Below are 17,009 nucleotides of genomic sequence, written 5' to 3' on the forward strand. Positions count from 1 at the left end.
CAGGCAGAAATGCGGGTCTCCTGTGCTTAGGCTGAGCGCGTCACGTCCCAACGCCACAGAAGATTTAAGCTGAGCGCGTCACGTCCCAACGCCACAGAAGATTTAAGCTGACCGTCGCCAACGCAAGAAGAGTTCCGCGTAGCCAGCCCATATGTTTTGGGGAGAACGTGACACCGAGTCGACCTTCGTTTGTCCTTCAGCGAGGGTTTTAACAGAGAAAAACTGAACCTTCATCTTTCCAGCCCCACAATTCAGTGCAGCGTGGTCCACAAAACAAAAAGAAACAAACCAAAAAAAAAAAAAACACTATGATACAATAAGTTAATAGGCAATGTCCCTTCACATTATGCACAAATATCATGCAAATGCAGTAACAGCATAGTTCTTCCTTTAAACAGACATATTAAAATAATGTATAGGAATATAAAAATCCATTACACAGTAAGAAAAACATTACCAGTAATAAAAAATAAACAGTCTGTACAAAAAGTCCTGCGCATTTTTTTTTTTTTAAATGTTGTTTTTTTTCTTTCTTTCTTTTTATTATCCGTAACAAGGGAGCACAATATAAAAAGTACAAAAATAAATATTCTATGTACAATCACTCATGCTTCTCCAGAATTAGAGTCACTGCAAAAGAAACAAGGCGAGAACAAAAGACATGTTAGTTCGTGCAATTCACACAATAGTGAGGGCTGTACAGCTTTCAAATAAGCACAATCTGAAATGAACTTCCCCTTACGTTGTTCCTGAAGCAAATACAAAACGATCTCAACAAATAATTGATAATTGCTTTAGGAATGTTCTATATAGCACTGTCGATGTAGATAATGACAATATCGATAAACAATTATAGGTACTTTTTTTATCTTGTATGCTTTTATTGAGTAACTTTACCAAATTAATTTAAATTATTTACACATTGTAACCTCAAGTGTCTGACCGGGCAAAAATGCATCGTAGAAATTCCATTAGTACGTTGAAATATGATGAAAAGTGCAGCAATTTGAATGTTGGCTTGGGTTAGGCCAAGCAAATCGAAATGCTGGTCTTTTAGGCACTTGTCAACACAAGATGCACATAAGTACACAGCAGAAGGTTTAAACATGCAGGTGTGACTTACTTTATTCCAACAGCCAGGTACAGGTAACCCATCCTCCCCCTGTGGAAAGAGAGAGGGCCACAATCAATACGCAGTTACCACCAATCAACACCAGGGGCCACTCAACACTGTTTTCTCAATCGGTATTGATTAAATTGTTTGTGTGTGTGTGTGCGCACACGTGTTTGTATGCATGCGAGTGTGTGTGTGTGCGCACGTGCATGTGCGTGTGTATGCATGCGAGTGTGTGTGTGTGCACGTGCATGTGCGTGTGAGTGTGTGTGTGTGCGCGCACGTGTGTATGCATGCGAGTGTGTGTGTGTGCGCGTGCATGTGCGTGTGAGTGTGTGTGTGCGCATGTGCGTGTGTGTGCATGTGTGTGTTGTGTGTGTGTGCATGTGTGTGTGTGTGATTCTACAGTACATTTGAGGTACGGTATGTGAGGATGTGACTGTATGTGTAAACATATATTAGAGACTCAAATCCACTTTTGCTCAAGCAAAGCAGTGGTCACCATGCGTTATGACATGATATGATAACAGACACGAAAAAGCAATGCAGTTTTGAGAAAACATTCCAGCCTTTGGTTTCATATAACGCTTAGCGGCATTATATATTGGAGTGAGATGAAATGAGATGAATCCCAAAGAAAATTATACATACTAGTGTCAGCCTTGCTGTGGACTAGGCCTGCATTTGGCCTATCCAGTAAGGCCATTTCCCTGGGATTCATTTCATTTTTATTTTCATTTTCAACTGCTACATAGTTTGATAATTATTCAGATTCGACCAGACGGATTTAGTCACCACTTGGTCTGCTCCTTACCTGACCTAAGAGGTCATACAGGGGAAGCCTCCAGCTTCATCTACACCTGGGTTAATGTACTGTAACAGGGTGTGATATATTCTCCTATTGGTGTCAAAAAAACTCCACATGTCTAAATGGACACTTTACAAATGGTTTGTCACCAAAGTTTGGACATTTCAGTTGTTTTAACCCTGGTATTGAGGTCCAGACCAAATGACTGTGACCAAGACTGATGGGTTTCACTATGCACACCGCGGCCCATGTACACTTTAGGCCTTTAACAAAACCCAGCCTAGACTACAGGCGGGCACACCCGGTCCTGAAGGACCAGTGAGTATGTAGGATTCCCCTGGCTCAATGTGCAAATTAGCCATATTACACCAATGCCGGTTCATTTGCAAATTAGATCACAGTAAAACATTTCACATCGGGAAACAATACTAGTCTTTAACCGTCATTCTTGTGCTCGTCAAGAATGTCAGAGGCTGTAAATGGTTGGGCTAATTAGCCAAGAGGTAACTGTGGCATGAAATACAGAAACGGATACAGCTCTCCTTGCAATGTGTGCCCCTACAGTACATACTTAAATGACCTGTGCAAAAGTACACTCAAGAGTATTAGGAGAAGGAAAATTGGAATAAGGAAATTCTAGCAGAGATAGTCACTTTGACCCAGCTGAAGGAAGCATACACCCTTCCACACAAATATGGCATGGATACTCACTCAACCTTGCCCTTGAGGCCAGTAGTGCTGCTGGTTTTCTTTACTACCTGATAGTTCATTGATTGATTAATGCCACTGATCAACCAGAGATTGAACTCATCAGGTGTCCCAGGTTTGGAGGGGAAGAATGAAAAGCAGCAGTACTGCTGGCCTCGAGGGCCAGATTTCGAGTATCCCTGGAATTGGGTATGGAGTGGTTGTTAGGGTTACAGTTTCATCCAAGGTTAGGGCGGGATGCTTTGCCACTTGCGTCTTTAACGTAACGATGGTTACACGGCATTTTAGCATGCAGCTGTGGCACGCCTCTGTGTTCACTGGCTGCCATGGTGCCAAGAACATGGTGTTAAATTAACCATTAAAATGCAATGAAACTATGTGAAAGGTGTTGCTATATATTCATTGATTGTTTGAAGCGTAAGTAGTTCTACTGTTAGAGTTAGCAAAGGCGTGACTCATGGTTAAAAAAAGCATGTGTTATTTTGTATTCTTTCAAGCCTATTCAACAGCTTTCCAAAGAGTCAGGACAAACTGAGAAAAAGTTCAAGCAGATCTGCAACAGCAAAGCAATGTCTACATTCTTTGGGGGAATAATTTTATGTATTATTAATGTCAAGCTCCATTTAGGTATAAATGTTAAATGATAATTACAGATATGAGCTAGTTAAATCATCAGAAATTTAAATTCTTAATGTAAGGGATTCAATGTTATATTTCTAATGAAAACAATGAGTAGTTCCAACACTGTCCATTCCTCCTAGCCTCTGGGTGGCGGTAGAGCGAGTGAGATGTTAGGGAAGCCATGCTTGCGAGAGACAGAGAGAGAGAGGGAAGGGAGAGAGCACCATACCACAGGGCAAGGAGCATCCAGCCCGTCCAGGCCTGGCATGCCCGGATCACCTTTCTCCCCCTTAAATCCACGGAAGCCCTGTTCGTAAAATCAACCTGTATCAAAATCCACCTGCAGCCCTCTGCAGCCAAAACTGCAGTCCACAGGGAGGAGCTAAAACTGCTCGGGGGGCAGGGCCTGCGGTCGGTGCATGCTCAGACGTGTGGGCCCGAGTTGCCCCCCCCCTGACTGACAGGAAAGAGGCTCACTGGGACCGGGGAGTGGGGATGTCAAGGAGAGAAGGCCAAGTCAAGGCCAGGCTTTGGAAAAGGAAATGGCCAGCACTCTGAAGTCAAGGGCTTGGGGCGTGGGAAGAATAATCGGTTATTTTGAATTCGTCATTTCAACCCAAACTCAGCTTCTGGTCTGCAGTGAATCCCAAGTTCCTATCAGTTTTTGTCCTGAAAAGGAATCCCTCAGGCAAGTCGTGGTCCCTGGTGCTGATGTACAGTTTTCAGTACAATCCAGTATAACTAAAGAGTTAATAATCATAATAATAATAATAATAATATCTAAATTGGCATAGAGATTTATGTATTTATTTAGAATAATTCAAATAAGTATTTGGTATCATTTGTTCTTTCTTTCTTCCGGAATATGGCACTGAAAAATACACAATACAGCACACTCTGGCACCGTGACCTTCTGGGGTTTAATTAGTTCCACATCAGACACAAAAGGAAGGAGACTTCAGTAGGGAGCTTTTCAACAATATATGATATGTTTCAATAAATAAGATTTATCCAAATTATGCCTTAACAGGCTGTTTAACTGCAATGAAATGATATGCAAATTTGTGCGGTATCTAAAAAACCATCAAATGAAAAATGAGATTATATTTCAAAAACTGACACGCCAATTATATTGATATAATGGCATCTGAATTACAAAATAGCGCAGTAGTGTCCCTGCTCCCCCCTAAATAAACAGAAATCCAAACACAACTGTTTTTAGATACCACTGTTTCGGATGCTAATAACCGTTTGTTTTTTTCGTCGCGTGCGTCTTTGGGCCAGCGAACAGCCAGACCGCCAATAACGACGAGACCCACTGACTCTCCTTCCTTTTGTCTCCGCAGCTGCACATTGAACGAATGACATACCAACGGACAGGGTGCATCTAATCCAGGCGCTCCTTGGTCTCCCTTATCCCCCTTGGCCCCCCTGTTGCCTTTCTTGCCCCTCTCCCCCTGCAAACAGTGCATTCAAAAAGACAGGGTTAAGTCCTCCTCGCTCACGAACACATACGCAAATTAATTCTATTTTTTTTTGTCGTCGAGAAAACAGAGATCCATCAGATCAACTCAATATCTGAATAGAATTTCAATGTCTTTATTGGGAGATACAAAAAAAGAAGGATGTACTTTTCTTTTGGGCTGAATAAAAACATTAGAAGGATAGCTAAAGAGAGGAAGGGGAGGTGACATTTAAAGAAATACCGTAAGAATTTAGTGATCAGGAGGATTAAGTGGTGGGAAGCAAAGATGGTTTACCCGTTAGAAGTTGGGGGATACAGACCAATGCTATTGGTGAGTGGATACTTGTGATGTCATTGTGATTTTGACAAATAATATCTGATAACGGAATCATAAATCAAATAATAGGATCTTTTAGGAGTTCAAAAAATAACGTTAAAAAATTAAAACATTATGCAAATACTTACTGTTTCTTAGACATTTCTGTGGTACACACTCTGTAGCATATTGAAATGTTGTCTATGTCTGATTAAAGGGATATTTCACTTTGGCATAGACCTAACACAAGTAATTTTATGGAGCTTACCCCAGTCTATCTGCATTTCACAAAATTACTTGTGTTTTACCGAAGTGAAATATCCCATTAACATCAGCCTATGTTGAAGTGATCCATAAATATTGTGTTTGGAACACCTAACTCATTTTCATGTTAGACACTATGGTCCTCCAGGATTTTAGTCTGTAGGAACACATCAAAACCTTCTGGAAAAAAAATTATTTTGTTGCATAAAATATGAACTTACACTTCAAAAGCCAGCCAGCCTTTAACATTTTCTTCCCTCTCTTTTATATAGAGCACAATATAATTACAATATGGGAATGCCAAACAGCTGTAACCACTGGTTGGATCTGATTGTGCAATATATTATATAATTTCTTTGTAAAACGGTACTTTCCTTGGTCAAATTACAGGAGAGTCATTGCTTTACATACTTTCGATTATTGTATAAATTTCATATGTGGAATCTTCTAAGCTGAGACTAAGCTGTCAAATCTATTGGGATTCTTGTATTAAAGCTATTTGGGCATGTTTTCAAATTTAAATGTTTAAAATGTGTTCATTATAGTCACATGCATAGTGCCTATGCTCTGCAGGATGACTTGCCTATGGTATAAGGTGTGAGATATGTAAGGAATAAACCACGACGGGCTGTCCCGTTATTGGAAATTAACGTACGATGGGGGTTAACCAGCCCCGAAGTGCATTATTTCCCAATAACAGAACAGCCGGAGGGGTTTATTCCACTTATACGACAGGTTGTATAAAGAAAAATACACAAATTTTCGCTAAATAAGTGAACAGATCCTTACATAGTTCTCAAAATGCATTCTCTTTGAAAACCAATAAATAAATACAAATGCAATCTGAGAAAACACACAAATAGGAAAGATGTACGGTCAAAAACAAGAGTTCCCTCATTCAACTGTCAGACAGTAAGAGATCCACTCATCAAGGGCAAAGGTTTCTTTTGGGGTCCAGATTAATACTGAAAAGAAACTAAGAGGAATTGGGAGTATAATAAACCCAGCTCACGTGTAATGCTCTTACAACGTCAATTCAATGCTTTTTTTAATGTATTTATTTTTTAGGGAAAGTTTCTTTTTTTCCCCAGATAATGCGAGGAGAACATTACACGTCAGCTGGGGTAGGAGATTAAAGCAGGCGGAGTGGGAAGGGAGGTTTTTTTTAGGGAGAGGAACGGGAAGGAGGAGAAGGAGAGGAGAGGAGAGGAGGATTAACCCGGACTACACATTAGAATGCAGAGGAGCAGGACACCAGAGGGGTGAGGGGGAGAGAGAGGGCGACCCCGGAAAGAGCCAGGTGACACACAGCAAGGCTGAGGGGAGGAAAAGGGGATAGGAAGACCTGCGGAAACAAAGGGAAACAGGAAACAGGAAAAAGGAAACAGGAAGTAAAAACAGCACTGCAGCGCCACACCCTGCATTCAGCAACAGCATCTATGCCTGGAGGCCATTTCCTCAACATTAAGAGCACTAGCTCTTAATGACTAGCCTGTTCTCTTAGTCTTCTCTTTTCTTATTAAACATTTTTCCATTGAGGGAAGGTCTTTTTGGACCACTAGAGATTCTTTCTCAAATTTTGGAACACTACCTGGTGCAACTCTCTTGTTTTATTTAATTTATTTATATGCTGTTTTGCCTGCTTTATATACAGTACACAGACACTTTTTAGCTGTAAGGGATTTGTAAAGTGCACTTCAAAATGAAGGTGAATTAAATGAAAGTTGCATTATAGAGTTGTATTACGCTAGAGTAATACAACATTATAGTTTATTGCAGATCAGAGTAAATGTGAAAGGTGAGGCCAGTTGAAACTACTGACATATTCCGACTTTTTTGAGGTGGGAGCAGCACGATGAAACCGATTAAATATGTTAATAGGGATGGGAAAACACACAGGCTTCAGGGAGAAGTGAGTTTCTCAATCCATCAAATCAATAAAAAAAGAGTCCAGCATCTTGTCCAAAGCACACACTTTTTATTTTGCAGGACCATTTTACCCAATGCAGTATCGGTGAAAATTCAGTCATAGAGAATAAATTTGAGTGTGAAATCAAATTATTTCCATAATCCAGTAAGCAGGTGTTCTGTTGCGCATTTTACTTGCAAAATACAAAGCGGCGTAAATGGTCACTGCAAAGCCAAGAGCTTCAACATGAAAATAAATGACATAACATAAAGTCCACTATTATTTATTTATTTATTTATTAAAAAGTTCTTCATTTAAAACAAAAACAGAACTAATAAGACCACTGATGAATTACTAAATTTGTCACTCTTGTGCACATGCTATAAAAAAGCATATTTTCAATGGAGTAACTTGACATCAGGTTAAAATATGTCTTCAAGTTGAGATCACATGAGGATGTAGGGTGGGCTGCAACTCCTTAAAAAAGGCTCTACTATTTGTACTCCTACACACAACTAGTAGATCCTTTTCTGGGAATTGGAGACCATCCCATATCTTCATATGATCTCAGGACCAGAACTACAATTTACCAATAAAGGAATGGCTCCTACTGATGTCATCAGTCCTCTTTAATTAAAATAAATTCAGATTTATTACTTGTTACTGAATAAAATAGTCAAATCCACTATGCTCCCATTCATTTCTCAAGACCTATGCCAAAATGCTGAACAGAGCAAATTAATGTACAAAAGATGTACACAGATATTAATTTCAAACGAAGCCAATCATAAACTGACTTTAGGCAGTCCCTAAAGGTGAACAAGTGAATAAAAATAATGATCTACAAGTAACAGCTAAAGCAAAAAATGAAAAGTATGCAGTAAGTATTAAATTCTTACTTTAAAATGTCTTTCAGATATGTCAGACCTTAACTTTAAAATCAAGAACCTATTCCATATAAATGTACAAATAAGCCTCTCATAAAATGCAATATTAGGAGCATGGGGGATTAACTGTATTTCAGTTGTCATTTTTTAGTTACCACGTTATTGATTCACTTGAATGAACAATAACATTGCTCTCCAGGAAAGAGTTAAATTTTAAAGAAGAATGCATGTTTTATCTTACCCGGTTTCCTTTCAGTCCATGTGGTCCTTCTATACCCTTGAAGAAAACAACAATAACACATCTGTAACTGTAATTACGTTTAAATATGAACACAACAGTAGACTTTGTGGCTGTTGCTAATAAAAGTTGCATTACTGCTATTTGTGACCCCTGAAGCCTCATTTAGCCATTTGCACTGGAATAATGTGTGCGGTATCTTGCAGAAATCATGCGTTGCATGCATTGATTTAAAAAAACAATTCTTCTGTGTTGTTATAATGTCTAATATTCAGGTGTTTCTGGTCATTACGATAATGAGGCGGGACTTACAGGGAGGCCTTGTGGCCCGATTGGTCCTGGAAATCCTGTATCACCTTTGATACCCTACATCAGAGATAAGAGGACAGTATAACGTGTCTATTGAGAATGTACAAAAATAATAGATAGTAATATATATATATATATATATAGGGATGGCAGTATGCCATCCGCAGTACGCCTGGGGCATGCCCATCTATACGCACAGAGTTGCATATATATATACAGTATATATGTGTGTGTGTGCGTGTGTGTGTACGTGCAAGTGAAGTGTGCTCTACTGACGATTAACTTTAAACAGTTGTGCAAGTAATGGAATCTAGCAGCTGTAAATATGGGGACAGGACCGAGGCCCTTGTGCACAGTTCTGTATGTTGACAGAAGAAGAAACGCTGAGATGCAACACGTCTTCAGTGCTGCGTCAGCCATCTTGTTCTCACCCTCTCCCCCTTTGGTCCTGCTGGCCCTGGAACCCCAACCGGTCCTACAAGACCCTGTGAAAATCAAGAGAGAGAACACCCGAAAAATGACCTCGGCAGAAATGGTAGCATCTGAACAGTGGAGCTTTAGAGGGAAATATATAAATATATGGAGGAATATTTCAGTATAAAAAAACTATACTGCAGGTTAACAAGCCTCAGTTTGGGTTCTGCCAAGTGTTTTTGATTCATACTGCAGGCGCTTTTCCTGTGATCCACAGCAGTTTGAGCTGCACCACAGTTAATCTCCTAATACCCCCCCCCCCCAGATTGGTAGATTTATATTTTGCGACATTTTTGTTTGCTGTACGCTTATACAGGCTGGAGGAAGATTTACTGGGGTTTTTCAAACTTGTTGACCTTAAGCCAAACATTAATTAAATAAAACTTGCCCTGGTTTCTCCTTGCTGTTGACAGAAATCAATGACAGAAAAGTAACATTTCACCACTGTTGTTAACATTGCTCCTCAGGCGTATATTTGGCATGGTGTTAACACAACGTATACTTTGAACATGCAGACGTATCCCAGCATGCTCCGCTTATGGGTCATCGCAAAGGTCAGAGGTCAAAAGCTTTAAACTGCTGATGTCAAGTAAATAACAAAAGAGACACACACATCTTGAATGGACCTGCAAAGGCAAAGAGTTCCAACTTTGGGAACACCAAATTAGGCTACTGGATTCGATTTAAATAATTTGCTTTTATGAGCTAATTGAGTACATCGTGTTTCCAGCTTTTTGTTATGAGGAACTGGAAACCACTCATTGCTTATGTTCAACATAAACGTAGAGTACAGATGTCATTTTCTACAAACTAATAGATACCAAGGTGCTCCCAGAGCTGGAAGTAGACCATGCCATTGCATCTCCATAGAGAGTGTGTTCATAGAGTCAGACGTATAGAGTCCCCCCAGTGAACAGGGACTCGGGCAGACCAAGCTGTCGGGAAGACAGGCAGACTGACATGCACGCAGACAGACAGGCAGCCAGGCAGCAGAGGGAGGGGGTGGAGGAGAGGAAAGAGAGAGAGAGAGGTTTTGGTTGGGGGAGGGGAGTGGGCGTGCGAGGTATGGGATTGTGAGCCACTCACCACTGGACCCGGCCTGCCGTCTAGACCATGAGCCCCCTGGACAGCGTGTACACAGTTAGGGAGCGGAGAGGAGAGATGGGCGGGGGGAGTGGGGGGTGGGGGGGTGTTGGGGGTGGGGGTTGAGATGGAGGTGAGTGAAGCAGTGACTTGTGGGACTCCAAAAAAAAATCCAGTTTTGATGAGGAGGAGGAAGGGGGTGATGGCATTGTGATGGTATGGGAAATCGACAGTAACTCCTTTCAAAACACACAGCTGATTTGTTCGTGTATTTCCACACGGCTGGACGGGTGGATCATATCGATTTGTACTCTGATCCAGTGGTCAAATTTTTAGTTTTTTTTTGTGTGTTTTCAACATGAAAGCTGCAACAATTTTAAGCCCAAGAAACCAGGTGAGGTGGGTAAACTGTGTAATCCACTGCTTTAAATTCACCAATGAGTAGAAAAAAAAAACATTCCTATGCTCATTCTGACCCATTTAAAAGGAGTTACTGTGCCACTGATGATGTGGCTAGTACATGTTTATCAAAGACCTTTGACACCACAATGATAAAACCAGAAGTTAGGAAAGGAAAATCCCTTAGATTCACCTTTAGCTCCTCTCATAGCATGCTACTACACACTACATCACACACACAAATACAGGACCCTCCCCCCAAACCCAAACACACACACACACACACACACACACACAAACCATTCATCATAGTTATAAATTTACACACAGAGATTCAAAGCTATTACAGTTATTTTAATAGTATTAATTTGCTTCACACTACACAGATGACATCCTCTTCGCTGGACATGAACACTGACATTGAAGCCAATCGAAATTAAGTACCCTGTTAAAGAGAGCAACAGCACTATACGTCCTGGGTTTCAAACCAGTAGCCTTATTGCTGCAAGTCTAATCTTAGTTTCCCAGGGACTATACCTGGAAATTAGTCTGTCAGCTAAGTAATAATAGTAATAAAAAAATAATAACAGTAATGATAATTGCTAGAATGCTACACGTCAGCAGCTTCGGTTCTGCTGCTCTCTCAGCCTTATGCCGTGCCTTAGTGCAGCAGCACAGCAGATCTAGAACTTTTTAAATGGCGGATGTGTGTGAATATTCAATACTGGGAAAGTGTTCGTAACATGCATGTTACATTGAACTCTGAAAACGTTCCCTGTGGTTCATCTTTAAATGCTTTGTTAGGGTTTCTGGGAACCCTAACAAACTCAGCTTTGTTTCCAAGCACATTAAATAATTGCCTCAGGTTCCTTGCCTCATCTTTTAGGTGAAATCTCCCTGGTATTCTCAAAAATAATTGAAGCATGAGAGAGAATTAGTCCAAAAAATAAAATAAAATAAATAACACCAAGAAAAAATGTAAATAAAACAAACATGATTTTTCCCCCCAGAATGTCCCTTGCAAAAGACCTTCAAAATCGAAATGGCTAATCCTGGGATTTGTCAAAAGCACTCTTTGCTGTTGAGATTGTGACAGCAGTGCTTCACAAGACTTTGGCCTGTATTTGATCTTGCAGCAAATCAGCGATACATTAAGTAGAGGCCCTATTGTGAGGTGGGGCCAACTGAAAGCTGGGATGAAGAACAAAATGGATACTCACGGGCAGCCCAAGATGGCCCCTATCTCCTTTTTCTCCCTTCAGTCCAAGTCCTCCTTTCTCCCCCTTGATGCCAATACCTGGCTCCCCCTGAAACAAATGAGGAGCAGTTTTTTACGATAGCTTTTCAATTCAATACAGCTTTTCAATTCAATGACAAATGTGGCACAAATTAATCTTTGCAGCACCTAAATTGTTGCTGCTACTCCAAATACTGGGGTTCTCAGTAAAACTGTATTTTTTAGTGAACTGCCACTGAAAGTGCATAAAATAACTTGGAAACCTGTGTGTCCACCATTTTTGTAGTTCTTCCATTTTCACGTAGGCATGTTTTAAACATAGGCATCTGTCCCATCATGGCAACTTCCTCCATGAATCAGAGAGGGTACAGACTAGCATGTCGCTTCTATTCGCTCTGCAGTCCAGCAGCTGTGCTGCACCATTACTGCTGTAGCCAGCTGCAGGCCCACTGCAGGTACCTCACGGACCAGAGGGACTGCTGACACTGTGCTTTCTCTCATTTTGGGAAATGCTTATTCATCTTAAGAAGGGAGTGCTCTCGGTTTAACAGTTGAGATGATTCATCCATTGCTCTGGAGCAAAAGTGGCTCTTGTAACTTCTTACCTTTGGCCCTGGTAGTCCTGGAGATCCCTGAGAATCACATGAATAAGTTTAGTTAGGTACTATCCAAGCAGCTTAGCACCAGGGTTACTCTGTGTATCACAACACTGTGAAATGCAAACATTTAGCCTATTAAAACAGGTGCTGATCTCCGATATCTGGTCCCTTGGTCTAGAAACGCTACAGTGACTGGGAAGTGACTTTAAGATTGTCCACCTCATATAGGCCAATTGTATAGCTTTCAGATATGCGAAAACTTGAGCATGCTGGGAAACGTGAGGTCCTCCACCAAACACCACCTCCAGTTTGCACTTACCACGGGGCCAGCTGGTCCTAGTGGTCCTGGGGGCCCAGGGGGCCCATGGACCTGCACAAAACAGAAGATGAGATCCTTAATATTAACAGATGAACCTTCCATATCTGTTTCAGTACTCTAAAAGATTTAGCATCAAGCTAATCGGTACCATTGTCTTTTTAAAGGTCTGTACTGCCAGTGGATTTGGGTCCTACCAGAACAGTCAATTGTACAATATCATAATTAATTATGATTGCACCAATGAGTCCCCTCAGTTATGAAGTAAATGGTTATGGTGTCATAAATTTAGGCGCTTACAATATGTACATGGGATGTGGCATCCCAGGTCAATTGATACACTAACATTCTTTGGGTACCAATATGAATGAATATCATTGATGAATGTCATTATTATCATAATAAAACTGGGATAGCCTCTTGCTTTTCCCATTAGCAAGCATTTGAATGATGATGAAAACAATTTTTTTTTTTTTACATCATGGCCAGATATTCGAATGATCCTCTATGCAGTGCCATCCCTAGGCACAAGGCCGTGTTTCATTGCCAACCAAAAAAAAACAAAAAAAACCCCAAAAGGCCAAAAGATCCTCACCATGTCTGGCCTCCCACCCTTCTCTCCAGCTTCCCCCTTTTGACCCTGAGGTAGGGAGAGTCACATGGGCAAAATGTTACAACAACGTTCGGCTCGCAATTCCAAAAAAGAGAACTAATTCCAGCGAAGGTGAAAATGTACGTCGTTCCTCCTTGCGGAACACAAATGAGGACAACACGAGACAACCCTTCTCTGGCACAGACAGCATCACAGAGGGGCACCATTGCGTACCATTGAGCCTGGTAATCCAATGGGACCAGGTGGGCCCGCCACGCCCTTTTCACCAGTAGGGCCATCTAATCCCTACAGACACAAGGAAGTGGGAAATGCGGATTACACATATGGGCAGTGTCGCTCAATTTGGAAACTTGCACGGTTGATTCAAATAACAGTAATTTGTATAATTGGGACATTCACATGTCAAAACGAGCAGTTGGTTTCCGAATTCACAAGGCAGTGGAAGAAATGTTAATGATCCAATCACAACTTCAGTCCATCCAGGCATTAAATGTTTTTTTGCATCTCAAACTCCCTCAAGGGACTGAAGAATAAAAATGATGAAAAATGGAAATATCTTAAATTAAAGGACGCAATGTTGCCCGACCCTCTCATAGTCATACAGTACACAGTTCTGCATATAATACGGTATAATAAAACCTTTGCACACAAGACCACGTCATGTCTGAAACACTGCGGACGGTTTCTGTTTCATGTTTCTTTTTGGTGCCGAAATCCAAATGGTTTTTCGTTCATAAAATAAAACCATTCCATTTAAAGTGAATGAACGATCTGCGCACTCGTGTGGATTAGTGCATGCGTGAGGATATCCATTATTTACTTATTTTAGATTCAAAGTTAATACTGGTAAGTGTGCGAGTGCGTAATTCCAGAGCTCTCAAGACTTGGAACCCCGTCAAAGATCAAAAGGACTGAGCAAAAGCTTGGGCTGTTCATCAAAAACTACATATCCCACGTTAAATCCCCCTCAGGACTTCTGACGTGCTCCAGGTCACCGCCGATGCCGGGTCTGTAATTTGAGGGCGGTTCAAAGTGCTCGACGCGCTCAGCCCCGTCTCGGTGTTTAATTACAGTGCCGCGGCGCTCTTTGGGCAGAGAGCGGCGCGGTGCTACCGCGGTACGGTGCGTTTCCCGAAACCACTCACGGGCGATCCAGCGGGGCCCGCGTCCCCCTTGTCGCCCTTCGGCCCGGGGAAGCCCGTGACGCCTCCTTCCCCTCTGGGCCCCTCGGGGCCCCTCGGACCCGCTGGCCCCGTGTCTCCCGGCTTTCCGCGGGGACCCTGGTGGAAGAAGGAATAAACAAACTCTTTGTTTCCACGGTTACCACACGTCACCATTCCCACCAGCTATCACTCCTGTGATAAAGAACACTGTCATCATCATCATAATCATCATCATCACAAGAACACTTAGAGCACTGGAAACCACACTAATTCTGAGCAAAGGAAAAAAAACCTAAACAATACCCAAGATTGCTACCATAAAAGATAGAAGCCAGTGTTCTACACCAAAACTACGGGACTTTGCCAATTAACCAATTAACTGTAGATATAGGAGACCATTAGATCATGAGTCTCTCAAAAGCGCATTACTGGAGTGAATCCTTTTTCATAGAAACATCCCGGAGAATAAATAATATACCTTTTCACCATCATGACCGGGGGGGCCTGGCAATCCAACTTCACCCTAGAGGGAACAAATATTTTAAGCGGGAATTTACCAATTGGGGTACAAATAGCAACCTAAACTACAAATAACCTGGACAATATCGCAGTTGAATGATTGCAGGTTGTTTAAGGGGCATCTATTTGTAAGGATAAGCACAATGTTGTTCCACAGGTATGCCATTTAAGAAGGAACCTGTATTTTCCTTGGAGTCCAATTCTTAGAGATGCTCCCACAGCAATATTTGTACTCAGCTTGGGGTTCAGTTATATGTTATACAAAGCATGGAAAAATACAATTAACCAGCATAGAAACAGCTGTTGAGTGCACACATGCAAGGATGTAAATATTCAGACGCCCATACCTTTGTTCCAGGTGTCCCAGGAGGCCCAGGTAGTCCAGGGGGACCCTTGGCAGACGAGCAAAAGGAGAGTCATATTATTAACAATGTGGCACAACAGCAGAGGTGGCACTGGCAAGACCATTCACCAACTAATTAGCTTTCTCTTATAATGCTTTGGAGCGCCTTTGTAAAGCACTGGCAGATCATCAGCCATGGCAGTTGGACTGCTAGTGGGCTGCTGTGTGGTTTCTAGATGGACCTTTGCTGCGTTTGCATTGTTTTCATTGCAATGCATCACCACTGCCACATTGTTAAAAGGCTAACCAGTGAACTCATGTCATATTGCTGCTATATTTATGTATTGCTATATTTAGAATTGAACTGCATGTGCAGGCAGGCTAATTCTTACCATCAGAGGCACGTTGTGAATATCCTGAAAAGAAAAATGACCAAAAATATTAATGAAAATCCATATGCAAACTGTATTTAAAATATTCTACAGTGGGAAAAAAAGTAATAAAAATTCAACAAACCAAGAATTTGTCATTGAAATTGCCATTGTAGTCGATAGTTTCAGATTTCCCTGGTTCGCCCATTGGACCAGGAGGACCCTGCAAAGGTGAAAAGAAATGTCAGTGTGATTATATATTGGAATGATATTTATTTTTAAAATACGTATATACTGTATATATGGACTTCACTTACTCTTGGCCCAGCTGGCCCCTCTGGTCCTGTCTCCCCCTACCAACCAATCAAAGAGAAAACCGTTTCTTGCATCTGAGTTTTATATTTCAATAATTATGAGCGATGTTCGCTCACAACAGCAACAATAAAAAGACCATACATTTCTTCATATTGAACATAAACATAAAGACTGCTGCTCAATAGAAGGGGCCGTCCAATAGGACGGCGCGTAATCTAGAATGACAAAATGGCAAAAGTCCATTGCTTACCGTTACACCTGAATCTCCTTTGTCACCCTGGGAATTGAAAAGGAGATATTTGTTACATCTGGGTTACGTCCCTATAAGGCGTTTTGGCCCTGTAGGCCAGGCCTGGTTAGGGCCCTGTAGGCCAGGCCTGCTTTAGGGCCCTGTAGGCCAGGCCTGGGTTATGGCCCTGTAGGCCAGGCCTGCTTTAGGGCCCTGTAAGTCAGAGTTGTGGTGCTTTAGGGCCCTGTAAGTCAGAGTTGTGGTGCTTTAGGGCCCTGTAAGTCAGAGTTTGGGCTTTAGGCCCTGTAAGTCAGAGTTGTGTGCTTTAGCCTGTAAGTCAGAGTTGTGTGCTTTAGGCCTGTAAGTCAGAGTTGTGGTGCTTTAGGGCCTGTAAGTCAGAGTTGTGGTGCTTTAGGGCCCTGTAAGTCAGAGTTGTGGTGCTTTAGGGTCCTGTAAGTCAGAGTTGTGTGCTTTAGGGTCCTGTAAGTCAGAGTTGTGGTGCTTTAGGGCCCGTAAGTCAAGTTGTGGCTTTAGGCTGGTCAGATTGTGGTGCTTTAGGGTCCTGTAAGTCAGAGTTGTGGTGCTTTAGGGCCGTAAGTCAGAGTTGTGGTGCTTTAGGGCTCTGTAAGTCAGAGTTGTGGTGCTTTAGGGCTCTGTAAGTCAGAGTTGTGGTGCTTTAGGGCTCTGTAAGTCAGAGTTGTGGTGCTTT

General features: G+C 41.7%; 1 protein-coding gene across 18 annotated transcripts in view; it reads right to left on the reverse strand.

The window, feature by feature from the left end:
• col13a1 (collagen, type XIII, alpha 1) overlaps nt 1-17,009 on the reverse strand; it is a 60,835-nt gene that overhangs the window by 7,055 nt on the left and 36,771 nt on the right. For 13 of the 18 annotated variants that reach the window (XM_064316779.1, XM_064316780.1, XM_064316777.1 and 10 more), the window contains 18 exons: nt 16,322-16,348; nt 16,074-16,109; nt 15,902-15,979; nt 15,778-15,801; nt 15,390-15,434; nt 15,002-15,046; nt 14,506-14,640; nt 13,574-13,645; nt 13,343-13,387; nt 12,751-12,801; nt 12,438-12,464; nt 11,816-11,902; nt 10,200-10,235; nt 9,071-9,124; nt 8,643-8,696; nt 8,334-8,369; nt 4,622-4,708; nt 1,124-1,162 (listed from right to left, as the gene is read on the reverse strand). In XM_064316779.1, coding sequence (XP_064172849.1) covers nt 1,124-1,162; nt 4,622-4,708; nt 8,334-8,369; nt 8,643-8,696; nt 9,071-9,124; nt 10,200-10,235; nt 11,816-11,902; nt 12,438-12,464; nt 12,751-12,801; nt 13,343-13,387; nt 13,574-13,645; nt 14,506-14,640; nt 15,002-15,046; nt 15,390-15,434; nt 15,778-15,801; nt 15,902-15,979; nt 16,074-16,109; nt 16,322-16,348 — 978 coding nt within the window. Of the gene's footprint in view, nt 1-149; nt 631-1,123; nt 1,163-3,480; nt 3,559-4,621; nt 4,709-8,333; nt 8,370-8,642; nt 8,697-9,070; nt 9,125-10,199; nt 10,236-11,815; nt 11,903-12,437; nt 12,465-12,750; nt 12,802-13,342; nt 13,388-13,573; nt 13,646-14,505; nt 14,641-15,001; nt 15,047-15,389; nt 15,435-15,777; nt 15,802-15,901; nt 15,980-16,073; nt 16,110-16,321; nt 16,349-17,009 lie in introns of those variants that run through there. The other 5 variants (XM_064316794.1, XM_064316791.1, XM_064316782.1 and 2 more) reach the window with 5 other exon arrangements.

Source organism: Anguilla rostrata, chromosome 18 (assembly GCF_018555375.3).
Source record: "Anguilla rostrata isolate EN2019 chromosome 18, ASM1855537v3, whole genome shotgun sequence".
NCBI lineage: Eukaryota > Metazoa > Chordata > Actinopteri > Anguilliformes > Anguillidae > Anguilla > Anguilla rostrata.